This window comes from Crocuta crocuta, unplaced genomic scaffold (genome assembly GCF_008692635.1).
Source record: "Crocuta crocuta isolate KB4526 unplaced genomic scaffold, BGI_CrCroc_1.0 scaffold77, whole genome shotgun sequence".
Classification (NCBI taxonomy): domain Eukaryota; kingdom Metazoa; phylum Chordata; class Mammalia; order Carnivora; family Hyaenidae; genus Crocuta; species Crocuta crocuta.
This window is the reverse complement of record NW_027532172.1, coordinates 4,408,756-4,419,731: the sequence shown is the minus strand read 5'-3', so window position 1 is coordinate 4,419,731 and position 10,976 is coordinate 4,408,756. Positions and strand designations below refer to the sequence as shown.

General features: G+C 59.9%; 1 protein-coding gene across 1 annotated transcript in view; it reads right to left on the bottom strand.

The window, feature by feature from the left end:
* Positions 1 to 10,976, bottom strand: part of PTH1R (parathyroid hormone 1 receptor) — a 20,249-nt gene that overhangs the window by 4,957 nt on the left and 4,316 nt on the right. The window contains exons 2-7 of the mRNA XM_077777324.1: positions 4,681 to 4,783; positions 2,621 to 2,755; positions 881 to 991; positions 659 to 777; positions 409 to 503; positions 25 to 220 (exon numbers count right to left, since the gene is read on the bottom strand). Of these exons, the coding sequence (XP_077633450.1) occupies positions 25 to 220; positions 409 to 503; positions 659 to 777; positions 881 to 991; positions 2,621 to 2,755; positions 4,681 to 4,783 (759 nt within the window). The remainder of the gene's footprint in view (positions 1 to 24; positions 221 to 408; positions 504 to 658; positions 778 to 880; positions 992 to 2,620; positions 2,756 to 4,680; positions 4,784 to 10,976) is intronic.

The window sequence follows — 10,976 nt, the reverse complement described above, 5'->3', positions numbered from 1 at the left end:
GGGCCGCGGGAGGGGGGCACTCACGTAGCCGGCAGCGGCGGCGACGGGCGGCGGGGGCGCCTGGGCGATGGCGCGCAGCTCTTCCTCGGTGAGGCGCTCGGCCTCATCGAGCGTGGCGCCCGAGTAGAGCACCGCGTCCTTGACGAAGATGCTCACGGCGCGAAGCATGAAGGACAGGAAGAGGTGCATGTGGATGTAGTTGCGCGTGCAGTGCAGCCGCCTGCGGGGCGCGTGACGACACCGCGGGTGAGGGCGCAGGGACGCGCGGGGTTGGGGTGGGGGGCTGGAAGCCAGGCTGTGCGCGGTGGGCGGGGACGCCCCGCATGGGTGAGGGAAGGGAGGCACCAGACCCCGGTCCCACCCACGTCCACGCCCACCCGGCTCGACCCCGCCCCTCTCCTCGCCCACCTGAAGTAGGCCAAGATGAGCACAGCCACGGTGAGGGAGGCCAGCGAGACGGAGTAGCCCACGGTGTAGATCATGCCCAGGCGGTCAAACACCTCCTGTACCGGTGGGGACACACCGTCAGAGCCCTGGGACTCAGGTGAAGGGTTAGAGCCAGGTGAAGGTTGTTGGAGGAGCCAGGCCTAGCTCAGGGGTCACCAGTGGGGTGGGGTGACCTTATCCAGATCAAGTTGGGGAGGGGGAAAGCTCGCACCCGTTCACGAGTCTCATTGGTCAGGAACTTGACACACTCGCTGTAGTTGGCCCATGTTCGGTTGTGCCCAGGCACCAGTTCCCAGCTGCCATTGCGGTCACAGCGACGGTAGGCATGGCCTGCGGGTCCATGGGGAGGGTCAGGGCAGGCAGAGAGGTACGGAGCCTGGAGCTCCAACTCCTGGCACCCCTGTGGTCCCCACCCTACTCCAGCCTGCCTTACCTTTGTGATTGAAGTCATAAATGTAGTCGGGACAGGGCACGGCCACCACCTCACCTGGTGCCCCCAGCGGCCAGCAAAGGATGTGGTCCCACTCGGGCAGGCAGGGGCGCCCTGTGCCCACAGAGACAGACAGACAAGGTGGGGGACACCAGTCAAGTCCATGGTTAGTGACCCAGAAGAATGAACACACCTGTGGTCGCTGGCTCCCTCAGGGACCGGTGTGCCCCAGGACTGGAGAACTCAGGCCTGGAGCATTCTGGAGAGAATGTATTGAGCCTTACTACCTACTGTGCCCTGCACCCACCTGGCCTCACAGAATTCACCCACAGCCCCTGTAGGCAGGTACTGGCATGGCCCTACTTCTAGATTGGCTGGTGGAGGCCAAGAGAGGCAAGTGATCTGCTGAAGTCATACAGCCTAGGGCCCTGCCCTCCTCTGGTACTCGGCCCCTGGCCGGGCCTTTCTCTTTTTCCTCTGCTCTTGATTCCACCTCCAGGTGTCCCTGAAGAAGGGCAAGTTCTCAGACTTACTCCCTCAGCTGAGAATGCTTTCCATGTGAGCCTTTCCCAGGGACCCTGGATGGGAGGCAGGAGAGCTGGCTTCCTTTGCCAGCTGGACTCCCAACGAGCTGCTGACCTCATGCAGGTGCCACCCTCTTCGTATTCCACCTTCTTCACCAGGTAGCTGGGATTGGCCATACCGGCCTGTGCTGCCAACCCCACCCTAGACCCGCCCTAAGCACCTGCTATGAGACTCCAATGATCGCTTGTAGGGAGAGGTATAACCCCCCAAATCTAAGTGCTATCTGTGGGATTCGAGGCAGGGTGACATATCCTACTTTGGGGCTCCAGGCTCACAGCAGAGCTACTAAGTGACCTTGGAGGGTCCCCTGCCTGTNCCCCCCACCCAAGCTCCCTTCTTTCCCCCTGCAGAACTCCAGCCACAAGATTCAGCCATCCTGGAAGGCCGCCTTGACGGCTGGACCCACCCCAGTCTGGTGAAAGGCTCTCTGTCCTGGGCACCATATTCCCAGCCCCGCCTGGCTAGGCCCACAATTCCCTCTGGTCCCTGGGGAGCCACAGGGTGACCACAGCCTCCCAGATGTGGCCCATCTGGAATCTGCTGCCCACCCAGCCGGTTCAAACCGGCCCTGTGGCTGCAGCCTGGGCTCTGCGTTTGTCTCTCCTTACCTTCCTGAGGGACAACACCGCCCTGCATCTCCCTCCCTCTCTTTTCTTCTCCCTGCCTTGTCTCACTGTCTCTGGCCCCCACTCCTCCGTGGCCACCATCCTCTCCTGCTCTATGTCTATGGCCCATGACACTATGTTTTGGTGCACTCTCCTCTGACACACTGAGTCTCGGTCCCAGTTTGTGTCTCCTGGTCTCCCTTCTGTCTTTCCCTGTCTTTGTATCTCTCCCTGCCCCTCTGTCTCCCAGGTTCTCTGTCATCTCTCTCCATGGGAGGGGCCATAGCCCTGGGACCACCCACAGGGTAGTGTGGTGCAAGTTCTCTGCCCAAATCTCCTGGGTGTCCGGGCCCATCCAGCTGCCAGCCCCCTCCACACCATATCTCCTGGGCTCTGTTTCCTCCCAGCCCCTTCTGTGCCTTCCTAGGGAGGGGGCCTCAACCTCTTCCTTTCCACAAGAGCTGAAGAGAGTGAGCTCACTTGCTGGGGATAGACCGGTGGGGTGGGTGGGTCCTAGCTGGTCTCTGATGGATGCATGGAAACATATACATACCTTGGTGCCTGCTGCCGGTGGGTGCCTCCTTGTCCTCCTCGGACTCAGGGTAGAGCTTCCCAGATGCCTTGTCTTTCTTAGGCTTCCCTGATGTGGATGCAGATGCCCATCCTTTGTCTGATTCCATTATGTCAGCTGGAGAAATCAGGGCGGGCATGGCTATCAACTGTGCCAGGGCACACTCCTGCCTCAGACTCCCCCTTTGTGCAATCGGGGTTGATCCCTGCCCTGCTGACAGCCCAGGCCATTGGGAGAGCTGAGATAACAGGTGAGGAAGTGCTTTACAAACTGTAAAGTACTTGCCAGGTCAGAAGTAAGCAGGGGGTACGGAGACTGTCGATGGGAGGTTCAAATGGGAATGAACACCACGCGGTGTGGGATCAACTAGCGGACTGAGCAGTAAACGTGGGCAACGCACGGGCAGAGGTGGTGTCCTCCGACCCAGGAGTCGGAGCCAGAGCCTGTGCAGGAGGACGAGGCCCCACCAGGGGGCGCAGGACAAAAGTGGACGGTAGCGGTGATGTCTATGGAGAGGATAAACCGTGAAAATGAAGCCAGGCCAGAGCACCGTGCACCTCAGGAAGCTGGCAGTGTGGACCACAAAAGTAAGAGTATGCCAGTTGTCAAGTGTGTTCAGGCAAGTCTACGCACCCATCCCCTGCCCTGGGATACTAGAGTTAGGGGTTCACAGAGTCCACAGGGGGACTCCAGAGACTGAGTTGGGCTGGCCCTTCTCTCCAGTAGAGAGATGTTCAAGATCTCTCTTCTTCGCTGAACAGTCTCCCTCATTCTCTGACTTGTGTCCCTTCAGTGACAGCCCAAGCAGGGCCCCTGACCCTCCCGTGTCAGAGTCTGTGGCAGCAATGGGAAGCTGAGGGCAGACACCACGACTGGGATGGAATGGCTTGCCTGATCCTTGGGGCATCAGTAGGGGGGAGGTAGCAAGATGGGGTAGAGCAGGAGAGAGAGGGGCTCCATCAGGATGGGGCGGGCTGGGAGGGAGGAAGGTGACTCCAGGCTTCCACAACTAGGAAGAGAGCTGGGACCCAAAGAGAGGGGACCCACCTGCCCCCCAGACCCTGAAGTGACTGGGGCAGGGAACCAAGGAGCCACCAGTGGGGCCAGTGTGGACAGGGCTGTGACTGCAGAGACCATGTGAATCCCTGTGACTTTGAGCAAAGTCCACGTGCTACAAAGTGTGTCACTGTGTACGCTTGGGTCCCCTGGCTAGGAGCCAGTTCCAGACAGGAAGCTGTTCTTATCAGCCATTTGGGGGTGGGGGGGTCTGGGCCTCTTCCAGGTCCATGAGATTAATCAGACAGGCAGCAGAGGCCTGATGGGTGCTAATGAGCTCACATCTCTGCTTCCAGGAAATAGACTCAGGGCAGACCAGCTGCAGATAGGGCAGGAGCCGGGAAGGCAGGTCAGTGCCCCACCTCCTTCATCTTAGCACGGGTCCCTGGAGAGGCTGCGCTGGTGGGCAGGAGCCCTCCCTACCCCAGATCAAACACCCTCTCCCGGATACTGACTATGATTCAGAGTCCCAGATACCCATCCCTATCCCTCTATCGTCCCCCCCATCCAGCCCCATGAACCCTGATTCTCCTGGCCCTGGACACCTCAGCCTCGTCCTCCTGACCAAGTGGGCCCTCTTCAAAGATCTACGTATCCTTCTGAACCTTCCTTGGATACCTCCTCCTCCAGGAAGCTGTCCCAGCGCACCCCAGTGGGGACTGGCACCCTAGTCAGTGCTTGTGATCGTGGTGTGCCTTGCCAAATCTAAGCCTGTTGGGGGTGATTCAGACCATGGCTGCCTTCGTACCGCCCTAACCCTGCCACAGGAGCGAAGGCTCAGTGCATTTCAGTCTGCTGACTTTGATCACACTTGACCCACCCCACTTTGGCCTGACTCCCCCCCTTTAACTGGAAGCCTCCCCCCCTCCCCTGATGCCACTTGGTTCTGCATCCTAGGCTCTCGTCTTCATTTGGCCCCTCCCTCCCACTATGGACGTCGCTCCCAGACTTTCCTTCTTTGGCCCCGCCCCCGGCCCCGCCCCCACCTGGCTTCTGCAGGACTTCTTTGAGCCGCTTCTGGCATTGGGCCTGGGCGCGGTGCAGCAGGAAGATCTGCTCCTCTTTGGTCATGACGTCATCTGCATCCACCTACCAAGTTGAACGTCAGACTACAGGCAGGACTTCCCAGCTCAGAGGCAGGTCTGGCAACCATCCCAACCTCCCTGAGGGATCCTGCCCCCTCTTTCCAAAGGCCCTGAGTCTAGAATTTGGGAACTCTGCCTTATGTAGCTCCCATTTTACAGATGGGAATCTGCAGCTCCAAAGGGTAGAGCCTGTCCCACCAGAAGGATAAAGGAGGGAGGGGGGACTGTCCCTTGCCTGTCCGCTAGTGACCCTGAAGGCTGCGGCCACTGATACTCTCTGTGCAGTCTGTTCCCCAAGGGTACATGGGAAAGGGATGGAATGTCCCAGGATGGATCCTCACAGGATCCTGTCTGCTGGGGACCTGATAGGGAGAGGGGGTGGATAAGGAGTGGTGAACTCGGGGAAATAAACCAGGCCTGGATTCTTTCAAGCCCTAGTGCCCTGGGGGACCTCGGGAGTCACCAATTTCCATCCTGGCCCTTTCCCCAGTCACTGCTTCTGCAGTGAATGGCAAGTGCCTCAGCCGCTCCCACCCTTGTGGTCCCAAAGGCTAGAGGACTGAGGAGTTGCTGGCCAGTGGTCTGGTTGGGCGGGCACTCCCCTCGGGCTGTGGGTGGGAGTCACCCACATCCCACTGCTTACCTGGAGGCTCCTTCCACCCAAGCAGACCCTGTGTTCTTTTTTTTTTTTTTTAAGTTTACTTATTTTGAGAGAGAGAGAGAGAGAGTGGGAGGGGAAGAGAGAGAGGGAGAGAGAAAGAGAATCCCAAGCAGCCTCTGCTCTGTCAGTGCAGAGTCCGATGTGGGGCTGTAACTCATGAACTGTGAGAGGATGACCTGAGCTGAAATCTCAAGAGTCCGACACTTAACCAACTGAGCCACCCAGGCACCCCAACAACCCTGTTCTGATGGTGCCAACGAGAGATTATCAGTCCCCAGTTTCCTCTGGAATATACTTCCTTTTCTTCCTTCCAACCTGCACACCATGGGCACTCACTGCCACCCACTGGGATTTCCTGGCATCATTTTGAGGAGGAGAGCAAGAACATCACGGGCATCGGGGTGCAGTCTCACCCTGAACCTGTGTTCTCCCAACAGGGTTGGAAGCGGGTCAGAGTAAAGGCAGCATCCTGCTTTGGGGACGGCTCAGTGTGACCATGTCTAGCCACTTCCGTGAGTGAGACCCACGGAGGTTAGTACATTCCCCTCGCATCCCCGCCCCCCCAAGTTGGAGTCAGGGCCCTTCAGACACGCAGGACAGGGACATGTCTGTCCCCTTAGACCCCTCAGTCCCCAAAGCAGGGCTGTGTCCCCTCCCACTCCACAGGGCAGAGCCTGGCTCCCTTAGACCCTCAACAGGCAGAGCTGCCGCCCCTCAGACAACGCAGGGCAGGGCCGGTCCCCTGTCTGAGTGGAGTTTTGCAGGGCGGAGGGCCAGCGGGGAGGCAGGGAAGGGAGGAGGCGCGCTGGGGAAGGGGCGGGCTGGCCGGGGCGGGGCGGGCCAGGGAGCCTGGCTGCTGGGAGAAGTTAATTGACCGCGTCTCTCAGTGGCAGCAACAAGGGCTTCCAGGGCCAAGGAGTCTCCAATTGGCTCGGCCGGACTTGGGCCCCGCTGGTTTTACTTAGCGGCGGCGCGTGCGCGTCTGTGCGCGTGCGCGGCGGCGCGGCGTCGAGCGGCCGCGCACCCACGGCCGGCCGGCTTGTGAGCCCGCGTGCGCCCTTGTCTCTGTGCGCTCTCACGTGGGGGAGGTCCAGCACGCACATCTGGGACGTGAGCCTCAGGTGTTTGGGAACACGCATGTGTACATGTATTTCTGAGCAAAGGTCCGCGTGCGCGCCTCTGCAAGTGTGTCATGCGGCTGCTCCTTAGCGGGGGACAGGGGAGAGGGTGTCTGTCGGGTGTCTGTGCTTCTGCGTGTCTCTGCAGTCTGAGTTGGACCCTGGGATCTCAGGGGGATCCAGTGCGCAGGGCACCCTGGGAAGGGCTGGGGCCGATTCCCGTGTGCTCGCTACCGGCCCCCACAAACTCCTCTTTCCTCCCGCTCTGCGTCCTCCTCCCCGAGCTACAGCAGAGCAGGATGGGGCTTGAGGGAGGACAGCTGGGCTTGCCCTAGTTCAAGGGGCTCCAAGATTAACCTGAAGTTCTCTTTGTGCCTCTGGCATTGGGGATCCAGGCTCCCGAGGCATCTGATCCCTGCGTAGCTGAGCTGCTCACCCCAATCCATGATGTCACCCCTTCACTGCCATTTCCATCATCACAACTAGTACCTCCATCAATAACCACCACCACCACCAACAGCAACTATCATCACCTTGACCACCACCACCACCTGCACCAGCACCACCATGAGCACTAATTATTACCAGGAGTATAACCACCATTACTACCATCAGCACCATTCCAACCGGTGCAATCATTACCATCACCACCACCATCGCTATTCCCACCAGCACCATCAGCGCTGTGACCACAGCCTCCTCGGTATTACCGCCACCTGCCCCACACGATCACCATCTCCACCAAAGGCAACGTTAGCACCATCACTGCCATCACCACTATTGCCACCAGCCCCATAAAAACTGCCGGTACCACCTCTGCCATTGTCCTGGCCTTACTCCCACCCCTTCTTCTGCCCACCTCCATCTCTCTCAAGACAAACAGATAACGCACCATCTTTTTTCCAGCCGATGGAAAGCTCTTGAGGGACCGAAGCTTCTACCAGTCCCCCAAGCCCGGCACACCAGCCCTCCCAACTGACAGACTAGCCCACTGATGTGGGCATTCACGGGTTGAAAGCTGCCCGTTTGGCAAAGCGTGGGAGCTCCCTCACAGGCCCAAGGCATCTGCTCAGCCTCCACTTACTGCTGTTGCTTTATCCTCTCTATGGCCAAGAGGAGGCACCCCCTCTTTTCTGCAGCCTGGTTTCCGTGGTGGGGCCGGGAGTGCCCAGGAGAAGGGAAGCACCTCATGGCCCCTGAACTCCTCCATTTATCCACAGGGATGGTGGCCCCACCTCTGGCCTCCCTGAAGTTGTAGGACCCACTGTCACTCAGAACTGCCACTGCGGCAAGAAGAACCCAAGCCAGAGTCGAGGAAGCACCTTCCCAAGGAAAGGAGGACCTTGGTTCCATGCCCAGTTCATTCCCACTGCCCTGGAGCACAGCTCCCCTGCCCGCAGGGCCCCTGTTCATCCCTCCCTCCAGCTGCGCCCTCCCCTCATCCAAAGACATTCTTCTGGCCAGCACGTCTAGGGAAGTTGCCTAGCCCGTGTGCCTCAGTTTTCCACCTGTGCGAACAGGATGACGATAGGGCTGTCGTGAGGATTCAGTGAGGTACTGGATGGAGAGCCTGGCCGCGGGGCGGGGCGGGCCGAGCTGGTCGCTATAATTGCTACCATTAGCAGCAGCAGCACCACCACCAAGTCATGGCTCTCCCACTCTGGCTATGGGCACCCCTGCTGCTGGTCACTGCTGGTGGCTCTAGGCTGGGGGCCTAGAATGGCAGGGGGAGACTGGCTAGATGACTAAGTCCAGGGGGCCAGTGAGGTGTGGATGGGAGGTGGGGCTCCGGGAGGAGTGGGGAGCAGGGAGTACAGGAGGGCCTGCCGGGTGAAGTGTGCCGGGCAAGTTTTGGGGGCGATCCACACTGGACTCCCAGTAAGACTGCAGGTCACTCCCAGGCCCCCTGAGCTTGGGGGGCGGGTAACAGGGCCCTTCATCTGCCCCTGCCCTGACTGAGGAGGCCTTATCTTCTGGGGGTGAAGGGGAAAGTTCAGGCAGCTCGGATTAACCTCCTGGCCTGGTGACCCTGTCTGCTGCTCCCTCCCTGGACCCCACCAGCCCTTCCTCCCCTTTCCCAGTGGAGTTCTGGTCTCTCTGGCCCAGCTCCTGGTGTGGGGGACTCACGCCAGGATCCATTTAGATCCAGAGTGTCAGCAGATCTTGGGTGTTGGGGCAAGGACTGAGGGACCCAGGGATAGATCATAGCCAGGGGTCACCCACTGCTGAGGGGCCCGGGCATCAGGTGTCCCACTGAATCCCCCCTCGCACATTCCTCTTATGTTCTTCCTTCAGTGCCCCTCGCTGTAGCACGCTCCCCTTTTTGGACCCCCCAACAGAGAGCCTTCCTGTGTGCACATATGTGCAGCCTGTGACCATGCAAGGGGTGGAGCGATGCCCTGACTTCAGCCCTGAGCTGGGAACAGGGAGACGGCCGCCTGGGAGCAAGGAGCTGTTGTGTGTGGGGCTCCAAGCAGGGTGCAGGTGGAGCCTGGAAGCCAGTATGTTATTTACAAACACAGAGGCTGCTGTCCCAGGGAGGGACTAGTGTGTGGTCAAGAGGCCCTGATGTGTTTCTCATTTCCTGAGTTCAGAGGCCCAGACGAAGAGAAAGGCCATCTGCTCATTGCCCCTCCCCTGGGGTGGGGGTAGGGGGCAAGCAGTTCCTTCCACCTGAGCTCCCAGGGAAGCCCCACTGAGGACAGCTTCGGAGTAGGGGCTGAGCGCGGTGTGGTGGCGGTGGAGGGGAGGATGGCGAGGCCAGCGGTGGTGATGGAGGTGTGACGGTGACAGCGGTGGTGGAGAGAGCCAGTTCCACGCCACTGACCAAATGAGGGCCGCTCCTCTCAGCTCCTCTCCTAACTGCCAAATTCCACACATTTGCTGTCTGTGATCCCAGACATGCCTACATTCTCCTCCAGGCAAAACGAAGAAGGAAATACAAGGGCTACTTCTTCAGCTGCCGACATCCCTGCCTTTGGGAAAGGGGCTTCTTCCACTGTGTTAGCCTCAAGGTGCCCCCTTGGGTCATCTCACCCAGTCCTCTGCCAGGGTTCGGCCTGGTCCCCTGGGGGAAGGCGGCTGTCGGCACAGACCTGCCGCCCGGTGTCCACCTAGCCCCACTGCCTCCTGGCGCCAGCCATTGCCGCTGGAGCTTTATCTTCATCTCCTTTAACTTCTACCACATCCCCATCTGACAAATGGGGACACGGAGACTGACAGTCACAGTTAAAAAGAAGAGCGCCAGTCTGCTTGAGGGAGCACCGGGCCCCATGGATCCTCTATGCAAGCCTCAATTCTGGCTTCCCAGAGTCTTTCTGGATTCCATCTTTCGCTGCACCAGGCAAGAGCCTCGTACAGAGGCTCTGAGGCAGCCTGCACAAAGGTAATTCAGGGGTGGGGGCAGGCACACAGGTGACCATGGCAGTGGGGTTGGTGATGGCCACTTGTGCTCGGCTCTAACGGGACAGGGGACAGTTGCGCCCCCCCCCCCCCGGTGTTGGGAGCGAGGAAAGCTGCACCTCCAGAAAAGCCAAGAGGGGGAAACCTTGGCTCGCAGGAGACCCCTGTGACCTCCTGGCCTTCCTGCGCCTCTTCTCCAGGTTCCACTACTGGGACCTGTGCTGGCACCCCTCGATGTCTCCCGTGCCAGCTGGCTAGGGACTGCTCCCCGCCCCTCGCTGCCCTCTGTCTGTCCGGCTGGCCCGAGCAGGCTGGGACGGGCTCCCTGCCGGGGACACTCCTGCCCCGCCACCGCTGACAAGTGCTGACTTTTCCTCCCCCTCTCCTGGCCTTTCTGAACAGGCTGCCTGTGTTCAGGGCTGGGAGGGGCTGGGGTGGGGGGGAGGCACTGTGACGCCTCTCATCCTGGCCAGCAGGGACGGACGCCTTCAGGGCAGGCGGTGGGATGGAGCCTGGGATGGCGGAGTTGGCCGCTGGACCCGGTGGATCTTCACAGACGGCGGCCTCTACCTGGCGGGGAGGACCAAGGCCTCGAAGGACAGTATGGTCTAACCGGACCATATGCCTGGTCGGCAGAATAGAATCCCCCCAGGTCTCTCCTCCGCACACAGCCAGTCCCGGAGTTGGGGTTCTCTAGGGTTTGGGGGTTTCTGACGTCTTTGCAAATCTGAGGGAGACTCTGCACCCTCTCTCAGCCACACTGTATCTTGCAGACACTTTCAGGGGTCTGCAAACACCCCCCGCTTTCTTCTTCCTAGGGACTCTCTCCCTCTGAAAGAGCTGCTTTCCTGATGTGGTGGCTGGACCAGGGAGTGTCCCCAGAAGGCCCACAACAGGAATCTGGGGGAGGCCACTTGACGCCTCATTAAAACATTCCGAAGAAAACCCAAGTTCCCGGAGGGCTCTGCTCCCCTCCTCCTGCTCTGTCCACAGGCCATTCCCAGAGCCAGGGGGCC